Below are 20,479 nucleotides of genomic sequence, written 5' to 3' on the forward strand. Positions count from 1 at the left end.
TCTAAGATGAAAATATTGGATACCCATCTGACAACCTCATGATGAGTGGTGGGATAAAAGATGGCCCTGGTTCCTTCTTCCCTTTTTATTCCTTCTCTAAAAGGGAACCAGCCAATGCAGACGATAACAGTTCATTTTGCGAGCAATGTCAGAATCTGGGGGTTGGTTTGTTCTACTCTTCTAGCATGTAAGGTAAAAGGTAAAGGTTCCCCCGCACATGCGTGCTAGTCGTTTCCGACTCTAGGGGCCGGTGCTCATCTCCGTTTCAAAGCCGAAGAGCCAGCGCTTGTCCGAGGACGTCTTTGTGGTCATGTGGCCGGCATGACTAGACGCCAAAGGTGCACGGAACGCTGTTACCTTCCCACCGTAGTGGTCCCTATTTTTCTACTTGCATTTTGACGTGCTTTCGAACTGCTAGGTTGGCAGAAGCTGGGACGAGTAACAGGCGCTCACTCTGCTACGCGGCACTCGGGATTCGACCCGCCAAACTGCCGACCTTTTGATCGACAAGCTCAGCGTCCTAACCCACTGAGCCACTGCATCCCTTTTTCTAGCATGTAACTCACATCCAAAAACTGACAGATGAAATCAGCTTTTTGAAGGTCCTGAAGAAGTGTGGAGAAATCACGCCCCCTTGATTTCATTTGTTGTTTCTACTCACCACAATCCTAAGAGTCTGTGGTAAAAAAAAAAAGAAGAAAGAAAAATAAAGCATCCATAGCTTCAATTAAAACTGATAACCTGCCAATCATTCAAAACACAGGTACAGTTGCAATCATTCTGGGCATTTTGGTCACCAAAGGACCTCTGGAAAAATGTTCTTTCACATAGCTTCCAGAAGGTGAGGACCAATCTTGCTTTAAATTGGTTTCATTAAAGAGTAGCAAAAGAGTAGCAATAGCAACAACACTTAGACTTAGAGACCGCTTCATAGTACTTTTCGCAGCCCTCTCAAAGCAGTTTACAGAGTCAGCCTATTGCCCCCAACAATCTGAGTCTTCATTTTACTGACCTCGGAAGGATGGAAGGCTGAGTCAATCTTGAGCCGGTCAGGATCGAACTAACCACTGTGCCACTGTGGCTCCTAGAACAAAGAAGAAAGTTTTCAGGGTCCCCCATAGCCCAAAATCTGTGGGTTCCTCAGACTTTCTTCGTATTCTACTTCTCGTGTTTCTCCCTCTTGTTAGGTGACTTTCAAGAACATGGCTTCCCGACCATATTCTTTCCATTCGAACTTGCTGCCCTATGAAGGGAGCCAGGAAGATGGAGAACACCGGAAGCCAGAGGCTGTCCAGCCAAACCAAGTTCGCCAGTACTCTCTCAAGGTGTTGCCTGAAATGGCTCCTGGTACCAGTGAATTTGACTGCAGAGCGTGGGCCTACTTTTCCAGCGTTAACCTGGTAAATGGGGGATTCTTATTTTCTTACTGGGGTTACCAACATCGGAAGTTTAGAGATACAGAAACCTGAAACTCAGATCAGGAATTTGCACAGGTTAAGCACCACAATCCCTGTTTGCACAAAATTCTTAAAAAAATGATGTGCAGAATAAGTTGGGGGGGGTGGCTTCTGTCGGATTTAAATTTTGCTGTCCAATGAAATGACCCAAATAAAGGAGACAAGTGAATAAATAAATAGATCCAAAGGACTGTCTTGTATAATAAAGGATGTATGGCCACTATACATAGTATATGTATGCCCGGTTTTCTGCTTTATAATCAAACAGTGACTTATTAACTAAGCCAGCTCTTTCGGCACCAATTAAAACAGTTAGCCGAGTTAGTTAAGCATATTACAGCTCTGTTGTAAATTATACATTTACAACTGTAAACTGTGAAGCCAGCAGTAAAGCCAAATATATTAACATTCAAAGCAAATAATTAAAAAAAGACAATTTCAAGGGCGTTTTTAATGCATTTCTAATGGTAAACCAAGATACCAGCAAGCTGGATGCTCTGAATGAATGTCCTTTAAAAATAAGGCTGTTCCGAGGCAATGTCATTCTTCTTTTTCTGCTTCTCTTCCTCCCTCTTCTGTTCCAGGAAAAAGATCTGCATTCCGGTCTTATTGGACCTCTGATTATTTGCCAGGCTTCGGTGATCCGTACCACACACATCAGACAATTGGCTATTCAAGAATTCTCCTTACTCTTCACCATCTTTGACGAAACAAAGAGCTGGTATTTTGCTGAGAACTTTGAAAAGAGCTGCCCGTCTCCTTGCCACATCCAGATGGATGATCCTGTTCTTAAAAGCAACCATACCTTCTATGGTAAGGAGAGTCCCCCGTCCCCGTTCTTTCCTGCTTATCTTCCTCGTCTCCCAAAGAAATGCTTAGGAAAACCACACTAATGTTGCTGCCCCCTCCCAAATACAGGTAGTCCTCGACTTACAACAGCTCATTTCGTGACCGTTCAGAGTTGTAACGGTACTGGGAAAAGGGACTTAGGACCACTTTCCACAATTACAGCTTTTCACAATTACGGCCTCCTCGTGGTCACGTCATCAAAATTCATATACTTGGCAACTGACTCATATTGATGACGCTTGCAGTGTCCTGGGATCATGTGATCCCCTTTTGCGACCGTCTGACAAGCAAAGTCGATGGGGAAGCCAGATTCACTGAACAACTGGGTTATTAACTGAACAAGGGCAACGATTCACTTAACATCTTTGGCATGAAAGCTCGTTAAAAACGGGGCAACATTCACTTAAGAAATGTTAAGAAATTCGGGGCTCAAATCTGCTCATGGAATCTGATCCCCAATTCTTTTGGGTTGTGGTACCCTCAATGCTTTCTTTTTTGCTAGTGAGACCCCTGGAATGACCAGCCATTCCAATCTTCTAAGAAAAGGGGCTGTTCTGTCTTTCTTTCCAGCAGGCATAAATGGTGATGTTCCTCACCCCGCTTTCCTTAATTGTTCCTAGAGTTTAAACTGCTAATTAAGACATGGCTGAATTGAACCTGGACGTTCTCCATTCTTTTTTCCCCTAGCGATCAATGGCCACGTGAGAGACACGTTGCCAGGGCTGGTGATGGGACTACATCAGCGGGTCAGGTGGTATCTGCTGAATGCAGGCGGCATTGAGGACATCCACGCTGTCCATTTCCATGGGCAGGTTTTCACCATCCGGATGGCTGAGGAGTACCGTTTGGCCATCTACAACCTCTTCCCCGGTGAGGCACAGTAAACATGCACCCCCTTTGCCGGTCCATGCCTGAACTTAGCAAGAACAACTTCTTTAACCATAGAATGACAGACTTGGAGGCAACCACATAAGTCCTCCCGCTTAATCTTCTGCTGCTCAGTTCAGCGATTCAGTTTAAAGCACTTGAAACAGCTAAACTATCTACAACAGTTTCTCTCAAGCTCAGTGACTTTAAGATGCGCAGACCTCAACTCCCAGAATTCCCCAGCCAGTCATGAATTCTGGGAGCTGAAGTCCACACATTGGAAAGTCACTGAGGTTGAGGAAAACTGATCTACAGAGATACAAATAAGCGTAGAAATTTCGCCATCTTTGATATTTCCTCCCTTTATTTCTGGGAGAACCTTAGAATGGATCTTAGAAATCATTTACTACAACCCCCTTCACAGTGTAGAAATCTTGCAGCTAGGTTATTCCTGACAGACAGTTCTCCAGTGTCTGCTTAAGCAGAATCAATTCAATGGGATAGAAATTGTGTGAATAGAACTAAACATGTGAGGAATCCACAATCCATTGAAGCAGCTACCTCTTCTTCTTCCTCCTCCTCTTCACTACTATGCCATCAATGCTTTTACAAGTATATTTAGTAATCCTTAAGAACAACTTGTAAAATGGGCATTGACACTATCCTTACATAATCAGAGGGAAGACTGAAAGAACAAGGACATTGCCCAAACTCTCCTAATTTGCTTCTGGAACGTAAATGATGGCATGAAGCAGGGAGAGTAGGATAAGATGTCTACCAGCAGTTATCCAATCACCAGTAGAGATAGACTTTCACCAAACACAACTTTGCACTGGAAAAACTTCAGAAGACAGGCCAAAGTTTTTATAGCTTAGATTGGCTGTATACAATTTGAATACAGAGCACTTGGAATTCATGCATCCTAACTTTATCCTAAGGGATGCGGTGGCTCAGTGGGTTAGGACGCTGAGCTTGTCGATCAGAAGGTCGGCAGTTTGGCCGGTCGAATCCCGAATGCCGCATAACAGAGTGAGCGCCTGTTACTCATCCCAGCTTCTGCCAACCTAGCAGTTCGAAAGCACGTAAAAATGCAAGTAGAAAAATAGGGACCACTACGGTGGGAAGGTAACAGCGTTCTGTGCACCTTTGGCGTCTAGTCATGCCGGCCACATGACCACGGAGACGTCCTCGGACAAGCGCTGGCTCTTCGGCTTTGAAACGGAGATGAGCACCGGCCCCTAGAGTTGGAAACGACTAGCACGCATGTGCGGGGGAACCTTTACCTTTACCTTAACTTTATCCTGCCTTCTATAAAATATTATTAATCAGAGCTTCCAGACACTCGTCCTAGGAGTCGCTGTTTCCAGTACAAATTCTAACCTCAGCTAGTGCACTAATCCTTCCTATAGATTAGGGAAGACTTTTGGGACCAAAGCCATCACCTTCTTGAGCTGAAGGAAGCTCCTTAGATAAAAGATCCCACCAGATCTCTGCAATGTGCCTTGATACCCTTCAAGATATGTGAAATCTTGCCCCATAAAACGTAGCCGCCAGAACAAGAGATTTGCTGATCATCTATTATTCTTGCAACCTCTGGTAGGTGCCTTCGAGACAGTGGAAATGCGTCCATCTCATCCTGGGATTTGGCGGGTGGAGTGCGTGGTTAGTGAGCACGAACAAGCAGGAATGAGCGCCCTCTTCCTCGTCTACAACAAGGGTAAGAAATTGAGGAGTTCCTCAACAACAAAGATCTACAGGTAGTCCTCGACTTGTGGAGGTCACACAGCAACTATTGAAAGTTCTATCCAACCCCCCAAAAAGGAGGCTTACATCCTGGGTCCAAAATTCTGAGGTTGCTCCCATCCCTGGTCACATGACTACACTTCAGGCACTGGCAACATGGCTGAGTGTCTCACAGTCCCATGACCGTATTAATGACAGTTTTGCCAAGAACTAGCAGTTACTTCTGGTTTTTGGAAAAACCACATCCATAGTGAATCATTGGCTTGCTTAATGACCAAAGCATTTGCTTAATGACTGTAATGTATTGGGCCTTGTTTTGCTGAGTGTACCACGTGGGTTTGAATGCTGGAAGGTTGCTTAAGCAAGGAGCTGGCTAACGGCTCCCAGCTCCTCAGACAACCCGTCTCCGGAGCTGCCATTGGCTGCCTCTAGGGCGGCAATAGGTTGCTTTAAACCTATTGGCCACCACCTAGAGGCCAGGGTATAAATAGCTGCATTCACAGCCATTTCTCAGTTCAGTTCCTGCAAACAAATAAAGAATGTTCCTGCTTGAACTCACTCGCCTCGTCTCTTCACTCAAACAACGAACCCAGTACACAACAATGACCATGCTACCCATTTGACCACTGTCATGTTTGCTTAATGACAGTCACAAAAGATACTCAAAAACTGGATCGGTCATGTGATTGACAGTCATTTTGTCACCGTACCTTTTACTCTTTGGTTTCAGATTGCCAGACTCCTCTGGGCTTAGCTTCTGGATATATTGCTGACTCTCAGATCACAGCTTTAGGACACTATGGTGAGACGTTGCATATTACTTTAGTCCCTGATTAGATCCTGGTTTGCTTCTATTATTTTTTTGGTTCTGTTAAGAAAAAATGGGGATTTTATGCAGATATTGTCTAGGGATATTTATTGTGAAAGAGACTGACAAATATTCAATGAAATCATAACATTATATGCAAGTGTGTGTGTGTGTGTGTGTGTGTGTGTGTGTATATAAAATAAAGGGAACACTTAAACAACACAATGTACTGTATTTAATAGTAGGATGTCTTATTTTGTGTTCCCTTTATTTTTTTGAGCAATATATATATATATATATATATATATATATATATATATATATATATATATATATATATATATATATATATATATATATATATATATATATATATATATATATATATATATATATATATATATATATATATATATATATATATATATATATATATATATATATATATATATATATATATGTTTTCTGAGGTTTTCGCGGGTGCCTGTATGTGGATCCTTGGTTTTTCGGGTTTTTCCCCGCGTAGAACTAGAGGTGTGGGCGCAACGTTTCGACGGAGTCCCATCCGTCAGCTAAAGCCTGATGATGACGGATGGGACTCCGTCGAAACGTTGCGCCCACACCTCTAGTTCTACGCGGGGAAAAACCCGAAAAACCAAGGATCCATATATATATATATATATATATATATATATATATATATATATATATATATATATATATATATATATATATATATATATATATATATATATATATATATATATATATATATATATATATATATATATATATATATATATATATATATATATATATATATATATATATATATATATATATATATATATATATATATATATATAACCATAAGAAAGGCCGAGCGCCAAAGAATTGAGGCCTTTGAGCTATGGTGCTGGAGAAGACTCCTGCAAGTCCCTTGGACTGCAAGACGATCAAACCAGTCAGTCCTAGAGGAGATCAACCCTGACTGCTCTTTAGAAGGCCAGATCCTGAAGCTAAAACTCAAATACTTTGGCCACATAATGAGAAGGAAGGACTCACTGGAAAAGAGCCTAATGCTGGGAAAGATTGAGGGCAATAGAAGAAGGGGACGACAGAGAATGAGGTGGCTGGATGGAGTCACTGAAGCAGTAGGCATGAGCTTAAATGGACTCCAGAAGATGGTAGAGGACAGGAAGGCCTGGAGGAAGGTTGTCCATGGGGTTGCAATGGGTCGGACACGACTTTGCAGCTAACAACAACTGGTTGCTTCCATCACCAGTCCATGTATCCATTTCTCTTAATATAAGTAGTTTGGGGAAATATTATTGCATGGTTACCCCAATGAGTTTCATCATCACTCTGGGAGAGTGGCTGGACTTCTCCATTTGCAACCTCATAGAGGTGGGAGCTCTATGGGGTTTGCCTACCCAGAGGATACCTGGTCCACCCCCAGGAACGGAGTCTCTACCCGTTGTGAGAGAACGGGCTGCGGCCTGTCTTGGGGGCCACCCAACTGAGTGGCAGTGAAGTTGGGTGGGGATCCAGACTTCTGTCATGTTCAATCCTCCCATGGACAATTCAGGGATGCCTATCCTGGACTGTTTGGACTTTTTTATACTTATGCGGCAATATACGAGCACGCGTTTGTACGCCCTCAGGGGTGCCCCCCTCTCCTGGGTGCGACCTGCCTCCTTAAACGTTGATAACCTTGATGACGGGCCCGAGTTTTTGGTCTCTGAGAGATGGCTGGGCAGGGGCAGGGGCTGTTCATGTAAATCTAGAAAGCCTCTGATTATTTTTTTATCCAAATTTTTTATAGGGCTAGGGAGTGGGGTGGGAGATACCGGTTGTTTGGCTATGGGGGGTGGCCGATCTACCATGGTTCAGACCAGCCTTGGGTCTGATAGCACGGGGGGAGAACGGGGTGACGTTGTCGCCGGGGCTCATGAGCGGGTCGTGGGATTATCAATTCCCACGACGGGGAATGGCAGCAGGCGGATAGACAGGGGGCCGTATCGCTACCGGGAGGGCCGTCCCCGCTATTTGCAAGCGGTGAGGCGCTCCGACCCTCTGCTTCTTCCCCGAGATCCCGGGAGCGAGGATGTGCAGCCTCCTGAGCTCCGGCTGGTGTACCTGAATGCCAGGTCCGTGGTTAATAAAGCTCCCCTCGTTAGGGATTTAGTTGAGGGTGAGCATGCGGACCTGGCTTGCATCACGGAGACTTGGTTGGGCCCAGAGGGCGGGGTCCCTTTGGTTGACCTCTGCCCACCAGGCTTCCGGGTGCTACACCGGCCACGAGCTCATGGTAGGGGTGGGGGAGTGGCGGTTACCACTAGGGAGACCTTATGTCCGCGGGAGGCCACCGTTTCTCAGATAGTCGGGTGTGAGTCTCTCTTTATGAGATTTGGTCCTGGGGCGCAGCTGGGCTTGCTGCTGGTGTACATTTCGCCCAGTCACACAGCGGCAGCCCTGCCCGAGCTGCTCGATATCCTCTCGGGCTTGGTGGTTGAGTTTCCCAAACTTATAGTTTTGGGAGACTTCAATCTACCATCCCTGGGAGGTTCATCGGAGCTAGCTCGGGAGTTCATGGCTTCCATGGCGGCCATGGACCTGACGCAAGTAATTTCAGAGCCAACTCATGAGGGAGGCCACACCCTTGACCTGATTTTTTTATCTAGACGGTGGTTGGATGATCTAGGTGGGGGCTCTCCATTTATTATGCCCCTGTCATGGACCGATCATCATCTCCTGCGGCTGGTCTTCCGTTTTGCCACCCCCCGCCGTGGGGGCACGGAGCCAATTAGATGGTACCGCCCCAGACGCTTAATGGATCCTGATAGATTCCAAGCGGCGCTGGGGTCCCCACCTGCCTCCACTGCTCACAGCTCGGCGGATGCCTTAGTGGAAGCCTGGGAAAGGGCAGCCACTGAGGCACTTGACCGGGTTGTACCCTTGCGGCCCCTGACCCGGCGCAGATCCCAGCGAGCTCCATGGTTCTCCGCGGAGCTCCGGGAGATGAAGCGTCGGAAACGGGGCCTAGAGAGCTGCTGGAGGTCTAGCCGATCCGAACCCGACCGGTTGCGGTTAAGAACCTACATTAGGTCTTATCTCGCAGCGATGAGGGTGGCGAGGTGCAATTACTTCTCCACCCTCATCGCGTCCGCAGATAATCGCCCGGCCGCCTTGTTTAGGGTGACTCGCTCACTTCTTAATCAGGAGGTGAGGGAGGATCCCTTGCAGGGTCGTGCCGAGGAATTTAGCCAGCATCTGTCGGATAAAATCGCTCGGATTCGGACCGGTTTGGACTCCAGCTGGGCAGAGTCAGGCGATCAGGACACGGGCGGTCTTGTCAATGTTACCTGGGAAGAGTTTGATTCTGTGACCCCTGATGAAGTGGACAGGATTATGGGGAGGCTGAGCTCCTCCACATGTTTGTTGGACCCGTGCCCTTCCTGGCTGGTTTATGCAGCTAGGGAGAGGACACGAGGCTGGCTCCAGGCGGTTATATCTGCTTCTTTGAGTGAGGGTTATTTCCCCACCGTCTTGAAGGAGGCGGTGGTGAGACCTCTCCTCAAGAAGCCTGCCTTGGACCCAGCTGTTTTGAACAACTTTCGTCCAGTCTCCAACCTTCGCTTTCTTGCGAAGGTTGTCGAGAGTGTGGTGGCGCATCAGCTCCCTCTGGTCCTGGATGAAGCGGATTATCTGGACCCCTACCAATCGGGTTTCAGGCCCGGGTACAGCACGGAGACGGCATTGGTCGCTCTGGTGAATGATCTCTGGAGGGCTCGGGATAGGGGATATTCCTCTGTCCTAGTCCTATTAGACCTCTCGGCGGCTTTCGATACCATCGACCATGGTATCCTGCTGCGGCGTCTCAGGGGATTGGGAGTGGGAGGCACAGTTCTTCAGTGGTTCTCCTCCTATCTCCTGGGACGCTCGCAGTCGGTGTTGGCAGGGGGGCAGAGATCGGCCCCTAGGTCTCTCGTTTGTGGAGTTCCTCAGGGGTCGGTTCTCTCGCCTCTCCTGTTCAACATCTACATGAAACCGCTGGGTGAGATCATTCGTGGTTTTGGAGTTGGGTATCATCAATATGCTGATGATACCCAACTTTTCTTTTCGACCCCAAACCACCCCAGTGATGCCCTCGCTGTGATGTCCCGTTGCCTGGAGGCGGTTCGGGTCTGGATGGGGAGGAACAGACTTCAACTCAACCCTGACAAGACTGAGTGGCTGTACATTCCGGCATCCCGGGACATTCAAAATGTTCCATCTCTTTCTATGGGGGGTGAGCTCTTACCCCCCGTGGATAGGGCTCGCAACTTGGGAGTCCTCCTAGATTCACGGCTTACCTTGGAAGATCATATAGTGGCCGTGACTAGGGGGGCTTTCGCCCAGGTTCGCCTGGTGCGCCAGTTGCGGCCCTATCTGAACCGGGATGCCCTGTGTACGGTCACTCATGCGCTCGTGACCTCTCGCCTTGACTACTGTAATGCTCTCTACATGGGGCTTCCCTTGAAGACCACTCGGAGGCTCCAACTGGTACAGAATGCGGCCGCGAGAGTTGTCTTGGGAGTTTCCCGGTACTCCCATGTTACACCTTTGCTCCGCGAGCTGCATTGGTTACCAGTTGTCTTTCGGGTGAGGTTCAAGGTTTTGGTTACGATCTTTAAGTCCCTACATGGCATGGGTCCGGGATACCTCAGGGACCACCTGCTGCCGGCATCAACTCCCCTCCGCCCTGTGCGTTCCCACAGAGAGGGCCTCCTCAGGGTGCCGCCAGTCAAGGAATGCCGACTGGTGGCCCCCAGGGGGAGGGCCTTCTCTGTGGGCGCTCCGGCATTATGGAACCAACTGCCGGTAGAGCTCCGGACGGCATCAGACCTCCGAACTTTCCGTCGTGGCCTGAAGACCCACCTATTTGAAATGGCTGGTCTGGCCTGACGGGGGATTATGGGTTTTAATTTGTTGTTTTAGATTTGTATTACTGTTTTAATTGGGCATGGGTTTAATCTTTTTTAATTTTTGTATTGTCTTTTTTATATATGCCCTGTGAACCGCCCTGAGTCCCTACCAAGGAGAAGGGCGGTATACAAATTAAATAAAACTTAAAACTTAAACTTAAACTTTTAGATACGGACACCATTTTTGGTTACCGCTGCCCCATTAGCTATTTGTTTTCTGCCTTATTTGTGTCACCACTTGGGTAGGAACCCCTGGCTTTGGTCTTAAGGTCCAATCCAAGAACCACCACTAAAGAATATCAGCTATTGAAAGGCAAAGCTTGCTAAATCTTCAGGTCCTAGTCTCTTGTCTTCTTCCTTTGGTCCAAGGTGAATGGGTCCCCAGTCTGGCCAGGTTGGACAAATCTGGGTCAATCAATGCTTGGAGGAGTGACCAAAAGAACTCCTGGATCCAGGTAGGCTTGATCATTAGGATGGAGAGCTTCTACAGGTAAATAAGAAGCAGGCATAATAGGATGCAGAATTATCAGGTGCCCTTCTTCTTTTAGACAACAGAGAAAGTGAAAGTAATTCAGCCGAGTGACCGAGTCGTCTACACAAAAACTAGATCTTGTGACACTATTTAAGATTAGCAGCGTTGTTGGCAGCACTATTAGCAGCGCTATTTATTAGCAGCAGTTTTCAGGCTAGATCAGGCCTAATATAACTGGATGCCAATAATTCCTCCCTTTAAATTACTTGCAGTGAGCTTAAATGGTGATATTTGGTCTTAAAAGGAGGAAAGAGGACAAAGGGTTCACGTATCCTACTATGTAGTGTGTATATATTAGGAGGGAATCCCAGGACCAGGATCAGCAGTGCCTTCTTTGAGGGTAGTAGGACGTCAACGTCTCCTAAGGAGACCAGTGCTGGTGTGAATGATGGTCAACAGCCATTTTGGTTTAATGGACAGATGTCCTTTTGACCTAGGCAAAATCAGCAGTTTCCAGATATTTATCATTATGTGAACAATCTTCCCTGTCTCATAACATTCTGAAAGACTTTACACTCCACTTTATCATTTGCCAATGCATGAGAAGCAATGCATTTGAATCCTGCAGCTAACTCATTCCCTTCCCTATGCATGCTCTTGATTTCTCATCCTTCAGGACAGAAAAGTTGAAGATGTCATGATCTATCTTGCTTTTCTAGTTTGTTTCGTGAAGAGGTGAAGCTACTTTTTACTAGGCTAGGCCACTGATATATTTAGCTGTGGTCCATTTTGTTCCATCTGCCAATAACGCTCTACATGGTAGCCTTTTTCAATGTGGCTTGAGTCCGGCATTGCTGAAGGCGGTGCTGAATTTGGAACTTGGAGGGGTGCAATCCCAAACATCTGGAAATTGAGGAAAAAGAGGTTTTATAGAAACTTTGTTCTCCAAAAGAAAAGAGTGTCCTTGTTCTCCAGGTGGACTTGCTCCAACCCAAGATCTTCCACGGAATAAAAACCCAAGGAGCGCGGCAGAGATTATCCAACTATTACATCTCCCAGTTTGTCATCTTCTATAGCCTGGATGGAGAGAAGTGGAAGAGTTATAAAGGCAATTCTACCAGCTCTCAAATGGTAATTACTTTTTAGCGATTCTCCTGCAATCAGAGAACGGAAAGATTGTTTGTAAATGTACTAATACAGTTGAGAATGCAAACTATCATTTCATGCTAGAAGGCGTGTTTAAGATGGTCAACCCATCAATAAAAGCAGCGGGACCCTTCAGACATGTCGAGGCTGCAAATCTTTAAATTTGCTACCTGCAGAATTGAAGTTTAAAGCTGGTTTCCACCTGACGATTGCAATAATAACAATTAATTTAATACATCCAGGATGGAAAAGCCTGCATTACATCTGATCTGCAGTTGTCAGATAATTCTTCAATCTGCGAAGTAGCCTCAAGCCAAAACATTATAGTTGGGATAGAAAAAAAAAGGCTAAGTAGGATTACTTGTGCCTGAGAAAGAATGAGAGAATAGCTATGTTCCCATCTTTCTTAACCACTATGAAAGTAGAACAGATCAAGAAAATAACACAGTGGTTTGAATATTTGGCATACCCCTCAAAGGAATCCAGTGTTTATTAACACAGAAGGTGGACTTGCTTGGCACAGGAATTTGTATGGCTCCGATTATATACGCTGATAAATGGGATGCATACATGAATGACCAACAGGAGGTGGCAGTGGTTTATTTCTTCAACTGGGTTGTATGTAATCTGCTTGGCAGTTAATAATAAGATAGACGCCACAATAAAACATCCACCGTAAGGCAAATTAAGAAAGATGCATGTAACACTTTAACAAATGGCAAAATTGATAACGCAGTAACAATCACAGTCTCAAGGTTCAATGAACACTTCACTACAAGCAAAAACCTTGATCGGGTTGGTTTGATCAGCAAAAGCTCCCTGGAACAACTCACATTTTAGCATCTTCGGGAAAGAAGTCAAGCTGGGGCAAATTATTTAGCTGAGCTTGGCTGAGGCTAAGCAGGGCCTGACCTGGTTAAGATTTGGATGGGCAGAAAAATATTGGGGCATAGGTTAGATTGGGAAGTCAAAAACCCAGTCCTGAGAAAGTGGTAGAAAAGCTCTTCCATGTTGCAACTTGGGAAACTATGGAGTCCTGTCCCTGAAGTCCTTTAGATTTGAGCTTGAACTCAAACAGATAGTAAGTCTAAGAAACAAGGAACATTTAGAAAGTTGATGGTCCTCTAATCCATCCTGGAGATGTTGAGGATGGAACCTGGATTGGGCTGTATGCAAACCAGGGTTTGGGTGTTTTTTTTTCTTTGTTCAATCATGTCTCTTGGAGACTACCAAGACAAATCCCTGCAGTTTTCTTGGCAAGGTTTTCAGAACTGTTGGCCATTGCCTCCTTCCTAGGGCTGAGAGAAAGGGACTGGCCCAAGGAGACCAGCCGTCAGGAAAAAGAAATCCAGGATTTCTGGAGCCAGGGTTAAGTTCAAAAGGAGTACAAGTTCGTTTCATGTTACCTGTAGACCAGAATCTGAACTACTAATGATCAAGGCAACTTGACACTAGATAAGAGTCAATGGAATTCAAGGGGGGCGGACTTAGATCTTTTGTGGGCACAAAGCGAATCCAAACGGATGGCATGTTTGATCCCATCTTTAGGCTTAGCCCAATCATCTCTTACACCAGCTAGGCTCTGGGCCCAAAGCAGGACCAAAACTCACGATCTACCAGTTTCTAGCCTTGACTTAATCATTATACCAGATTGGCTCTGATGCAAGGCAGCAGTTTCTCACTCTTTCCACTTAGGCTGAAGATAGATTGCTGTCTATCTCAGGGTGTGGATTTCATGCAGAGCCCCTAATAACAGCTCTTGTCCTGCCTTACATGCCCCGATGTCAATAGAGCTGCTTTTCCCTTCTTGCCTGCAGATATTCTCTGGAAACGTGGATGGAGTGAGTGTGAAAGAAAATGCCTTCGACCCGCCCATTGTAGCCCGTTATCTCCGACTCCACCCAACGCACTTCAACTTTCGCAACACTTTGAGGATGGAGCTGCTAGGCTGTGACCTGAACAGTATGGAACGAGACCTTTCTTCCTTTTCCATTCATAGGATGGTGGGATTGCTGAGGCAGTGGAATCTCAAGAGTCTAATAGGATGCACCTAGATTATTGGGATCCAATCTGGGTCAATCACTGGGACCGGAGGTTTTTCTCTTCCTAGCGTTTGGACTCGTGCTGGAGACCATCTTCAGGGAATGGTGTGCTCTTCTGTGTATGATATTTACATAGTGCCTGTTGTATGTGGCTTTTTAGAAATTGATTGGGGTGTTGATAGCTGGCTATTAAGTCGTTGGCTGTTGTTTGCTTGTGCTGCCCAGCCCTCGCCTTCTAAGTATTTGATAGGCTGGTGGTAAATCAGCACTCCTATTGACTGACGAGGGGCTTGTTTACTAGGCTTCAATCACTTCCCTGGCTGTTTTTGTACCTGCTTGTCCAACAATCTTAGTAGCTGCAAAATTGAATGTAAGTCCTTGTGCGTTCCCATGGTGAGGCTACCAATAAGTTCGAGTCTCCTTGTCTGACCGCTCGCTTGTCTTCTTGCAATCTGGTGGTTGGCTTCCTTCCGTCTGTCCTACATAGTCACAGAGGCAATCTATGCAGGGGATTCGGTAGATCACATTGGAAGTCTCTCCCGCCTCCAAGCAATCTTTACAGAGCACAATTGTACTGCATAATAGGTTACCCTTCACAGATGTCTGAGCAGATCTTTCTTAAATAGCTTCACTGAAAGAGAGCTGACCCTCTCTGAAGGAGGTTGTCGAACAATCCAACTGCTGTTACCATAGGAGGTTCCTGCTAATATTTAGCCAAAATGTGTTTGGGTGCAACACCGTTGGTTCTTGTCCTCCCATCTCAACCAAGAACCAGCAGGTATATTCATTCCATTTTTGTGTGTGACAGATCCTTGAAGACACCACCATGTCTTCCCTGAATAGTCACTATAGCTCTGGGATGGACATTTTTGTTCCCAGAAGTCATTGTTGTCAATTTACACTGAATACTAGCAAGCAGTGACTGGCTTCATCTTTTTTTTAGGGATCATCGTGAGATTTTATTCAGTGGGGTTCAAACCCTCTGCTGGGAATTGAACTGAATCCATGAATCACTGCACTTTAAATGACTCTATATTCTGTGCCAGCTTTTCTCTGCCCTCAAGAAGTAATCAGTTCAGCCCCAGGCAAGCTTCTCTGGAAAGAAAGTCCCAAAGATGGAGTGTTAGTCAGGGATACTAGATCCAGGTTGGTGCGAACGAAGAGACAGGAGTCCAATTCTCTCTGAATCACATGTTTATTCAGATCTGGACAAAGGTAGGTCTTCCCATAGGGCTGGGAAAACCCCTGAATGACTTCTTTAACATGCTTTTATGCTGCACCTGGTTACATAAACAGGAAACACAATGTCTGTATGAAAGTAAAAAAGTTACTAAAATATATGTGCCCCACATTCTATAGCAATAAGTATTCTGAGCAAGCTTTATTTTAAGAACCTTTATTTATTATTTATTATTTGGATTTATATACCGCCCCTCTCCCGAAGGACTCGGGGCGGTGTACAGGGCAATTAAAACACTATATACAACACATAATATACAAAAATTAAAATAAATTAAACCAAGTAGCCCTAAACAATAAAACATGTTCTAAAATTTAAAATTTAAAATCTAAAACCCCAATCCCTCAGTCCAGGCTGGCAAGTTCGAATAACCAAGTCTTCAGGTCGCGGTGAAAAAAGCGAAGGTCGGGAGCTGTCTGGAGCTCAACGGGGAGCTGGTTCCAGAGGGCAGGCGTGCCCACAGAGAATGCTCTCCCCCTGGGGGCCGCCAGTCGACATTCCCTGACTGACGGCACCCTGAGGAGGCCCTCTCTATGGGAGCACACAGGATGGGAAGTTAACGCCGGCAAAAGGTACTCCCGTAAATAATCCGGGCCCATGCCATTTAGGGCTTTATAGGTCATCACCAGCACCTTGAATCTCACCCGGAAGCCAATGCAGCTCACGGAGCAGAGGTGTTACATGGGAGTATCGGGAGACCCCAATACTTTGGGGGTTTCTCTATCATCCTTCCCCACACACAGGACCTGTCCCTTTTATTTCAGCCATTTCAATATAAGAATCTTGATCATCTCAATATTGATCAACAGGACCTCCACCAAAAAAAATATCCTGTTTATGGTGCCAAAAAGTCCCTTTCTGGTGGGGGCATTATCTGAAGGATCAACAGGTCTTCCTTGTAAGCATGTTGCCCATTAAATCACTAGGGCTTGTTCCATGATGAAGGCAATGAGGGTTAGGATCCAAAGCAGTTGGTATACAGTATATACAGTTGAATGCCATTCAAGGAATGAAGATCTGGCACAAGAGATAGAGGTAGAGAAAAGAGACTACCAAAGCTAAATGGACAACAGTGGACAACCATTTGACCGGGATGATATATCAGGTTTCCTGCCTTGATCAAGTCTTGGACTAGAAGACCTCCAAGGTCCCTTCCAGCGCTATGTTTCTATGTTCTGAATGAGGATTACTAGGTTTGTCTATTTCAGGGGTAGGCAACCTTGGCTCTTTTATGACTGGTGGACTTCAACTCCCAGAATTCCTGTGCTGGCTCAGGAATTCTGGGAGTTGAAGTCCACCAGTCATAAAAGAGCCAAGGTTGCCTAGGTAAAAGTAAAGGTTCCCCCGCACATGCGTGCTAGTCATTTCCGACTCTAGGGGCCGGTGCTCATCTCCGTTTCAAAGCCGAAGAGCCAGCGCTTGTCCGAGGACGTCTCCGTGGTCATGTGGCCGGCATGACTAGACGCCAAAGGCGCACAGAACGCTGTTACCTTCCCACCGTAGTGGTCCCTATTTTTCTACTTGCATTTTTACGTGCTTTCGAACTGCTAGGTTGGCAGAAGCTGGGACGAGTAACAGGCGCTCACTCTGTTACACAGCACTCGGGATTCGACCCGCCAAACTGCCGACCTTCTGATCGGCAAGCTCAGCATCCTAACCCACTGAGCCACCACGTCCCACACAAGGTTGCCTACCCCTGGTCTATTTTCTTTCCCTCTAGGCTGTTCCATGCCACTAGGAATAGAGAGCAAATCCATTGCTAATGAACAGATTACGGCCTCCTCTTGGATTGACAACGCATTCGCTACTTGGTCACCCTTTTTGGCCCGGCTCAATTTGAAAGGAAGAATAAATGCATGGAGACCAACGGTAAATTGGATGTCTATAACAGTGTTTTCCAAATGTGGCAGCTTTCGGATGGGTGGACTTCAACTCCCAGAATTCAGTTCCCTTCTCTAAGCCCTCCTTCCTGAACCCTGTAGTTTCTCACTGTATGCACTGTGTCTTCCTTTATTTTGGCTCCTTCCATTCCAGCTGCAATGATGGCATTGCATTTTCCACAGTTCTGCCCAACTAATTTGCACAGTCCCCTCTTGCCTGTCTTTAAATGTGTTAAGGAATTTATTTGTGCAGAGGTCTCCTTGTGCTACCAAAGAGTTTGCACAGACAAGGAAGGGCACTGAGAGCAGTAAAAGTCACACAAGAATACACTGAGTTATAAAAACAAAAAGTAGTTTACTTTAAGGTGGTGTAAGAACAAAAATGCACAGTCAAAAATAAACAGTCCAGGTCATAAACAATAGCAACAGTCCAAGTAGTAATCCAAACTACAAAGTCTTCTTACCGGTCCAGAGGTCAATACACAGTTTAGGTTACAACAGTAGTAAACCAACAGCAAAGCAAAAACAGTAACAGTAGAGATCAGTGAATTCAGAGAGAGAGAGAAGCTACTTTCCTAGCTTCCTCTTATGGCCATGAGAACACTTACACACCCATTGGCCAATTAACAACTTAAAGACATAGCATTATGGTTAATATATTTTCAACCCAACATTGTAGGCTAACACCATATGCCTAACATTCTCCCCTTTGGGTAGAATAATATATAACTCTTACAATCTTATGCACATTCTTTCACAATTAGCATTGTGTTTCACAGCACTTTGTACCTTCGTAAAATGGTCTGCAATATTTACATCAGATGGACAATACTCTAGCTGTATTAATTTATCCTTGACACATTGTCTGACATTTAAATAACGAAGATCAGTATGTTTAGATCTTGTTCTTACTGCAGCATTATTAGCCATCTTTATTGCAGCTTGATTGTCCTCATACACAATGAATGGATCATTTACATTTAAACCCATATCTAACAATAATTGTTTGTACACTAGCAGTTCTGTACATAACACTGATAGACATGAAAATTCAGCCTCCATTGTAGATAAGCTTATGTGTTTTTGTCTAATAGACTTCCATCCAATCAAAGAATCACCCAACATTATAGCCAACCCTGAGGTAGATTTACGACTGTTTGTATCAGAGGCAAAACTCGCATCTGCATATGCAGTAAGGATTAACTCACGATTTGGCTCTAGATATAACGAGTAGTGAATAGTTTGTTTCAAATACCTTAATACTCGTTTAGCTGATTGCCAGTGTCTAACAGTTGGTTCATTGTTGTACCTAGCCAATTGGTTTACACAGTAAGAAATATCAGGTCTAGTCCAATTACTCAGATACATAAGACTTCCTATCAAAGATTGGTACATAGTCTTATCAAATACAGGACTCTCAACATTAGTGTCCTTAATATCCATAGCCATCGGAGTTTTTGCTGGTTTACACATTTCCATATTGTATCTCTTTAATAACTGAGATATTTTACTGGCTTGTGACATCTTAAAACCCCTATTTGTTTTCACAATATCTAACCCCAAATAGTGGCTTATTTCCCCAAGATTTCTAATTGTGAATTTATTTTGCAATCTTGAAATGATAGTTTGTGCTTCTAACTCAGTTTTTGTTATTATTGCAATATCATCTGTGAATAATAAGAGAAAAGATAATGCTCCGTTGTGTTCCCTTCTAAACAAACAAGGATCAGCATTACTGGCTACAAAACCTATTGCACTTAACTCATTTACTATACATTTGTTCCACTCATAGCCTGATTGTTTCAATCCATAGAGGCTTTTCTTTAATTCCCAACAATCATGGTCTCTATCACTGGTCAATCCTGGTGGTATTCTTAAATAAATAGTATGTTGCAATGGAGCATGTAAATATGCAGTTTCAACATCTACATGATTAACCATATATTGGTTTTTAGCCGCCCATACTAAAGCTGCTCTTAAAGTAGTTGCCCTTAGACTGGGTGCAAACACTTCGTCATAATCCTCAGTAGTTTGGGCAAAACCTTGTGCAACCAAACGTGCCTTATGGGTTATAGTTCCATCTACACCCTTCTTTATTTTATATATCCATTTACAACCTATAGCTTGCTCACCAGGTGGCAGTTTTGCTTTCACATAAACCTTAAGATTCTGCAAAGACTTCAACTCCCTGTTCATTGCAGCTTTCCATGATGCTTGTTCCTTTTCAGGATACATCCTGATCTCATCATAGTTAGATGGCTCTACACTAACTTGACATACTATACTAGCTTCATAGCGATCAGGTGGATGTCTGATACGCATTGAACGCCAAGGAATTACAGGGCTTTGAATTTCTGTCTCCTTTCCTTCCTCTGATTCATCTATTATCTCCCCTATCTCCTCTTCATCTTTTATATTTACAGGAGATGTATTATCATTACTAGTTACGTTATCAGAGGAGTCCTCAAACACTAGAGGATCAGTATTAACAGTTACTTGCTCTAACCTATCCCAACCAACGTGCTCAAGGAATTTTGCACTAGCACTGTTATATACATTAGTTGTGCCTCGTTCCCAGAAACGATAGGATCTATGGTTAGCTTCGTAACCTACGAAGTATAATTGCCTAGCCCTATGTTGGCCTTTACTCCTGAGTTGTGCAGGAATGTGGACCCAAGCTGGGGTGCCAAATGTGTGCAGGTAATCAAGGTTTGGTCTTCTACCATGCCATATTGTATATGGTATTTTACCAGTAGAAGTATTAACAACTATATTCAGAACATGGTTTGCACATTTTGCTGCCTCCCCCCACAGTCTATCTGTTAAGCCAGAATCTCTTAACATGGTTCTAATCATGGCTTGTAACGTTTGCCCACGTCTCTCAACAAAAGCATTATGTTGAGGCCTATATGGGGCTGAACGTTTATGCTCAATACCAGCTGATTGTAACATATCAACAAAACGCTTATTTGTAAATTCAGTACCATTATCAGTAATTATGCACTGAA

At 44.8% G+C, this 20,479-nt stretch overlaps 1 protein-coding gene across 1 annotated transcript in view; it reads left to right on the top strand.

The window, feature by feature from the left end:
* F8 (coagulation factor VIII) overlaps positions 1-20,479 on the top strand; it is a 50,969-nt gene that overhangs the window by 26,438 nt on the left and 4,052 nt on the right. Inside the window, exons 16-24 of the mRNA XM_081336426.1 lie at positions 1,188-1,400; positions 2,042-2,270; positions 2,994-3,176; positions 4,774-4,890; positions 5,647-5,718; positions 11,061-11,146; positions 12,139-12,294; positions 14,127-14,271; positions 17,312-17,460. Of these exons, the coding sequence (XP_081192552.1) occupies positions 1,188-1,400; positions 2,042-2,270; positions 2,994-3,176; positions 4,774-4,890; positions 5,647-5,718; positions 11,061-11,146; positions 12,139-12,294; positions 14,127-14,271; positions 17,312-17,460 (1,350 nt within the window). The remainder of the gene's footprint in view (positions 1-1,187; positions 1,401-2,041; positions 2,271-2,993; positions 3,177-4,773; positions 4,891-5,646; positions 5,719-11,060; positions 11,147-12,138; positions 12,295-14,126; positions 14,272-17,311; positions 17,461-20,479) is intronic.

Source organism: Vipera berus (assembly GCF_964194415.1).
Source record: "Vipera berus genome assembly, chromosome: 11".
NCBI classification, from domain to species: Eukaryota; Metazoa; Chordata; class Lepidosauria; order Squamata; family Viperidae; genus Vipera; species Vipera berus.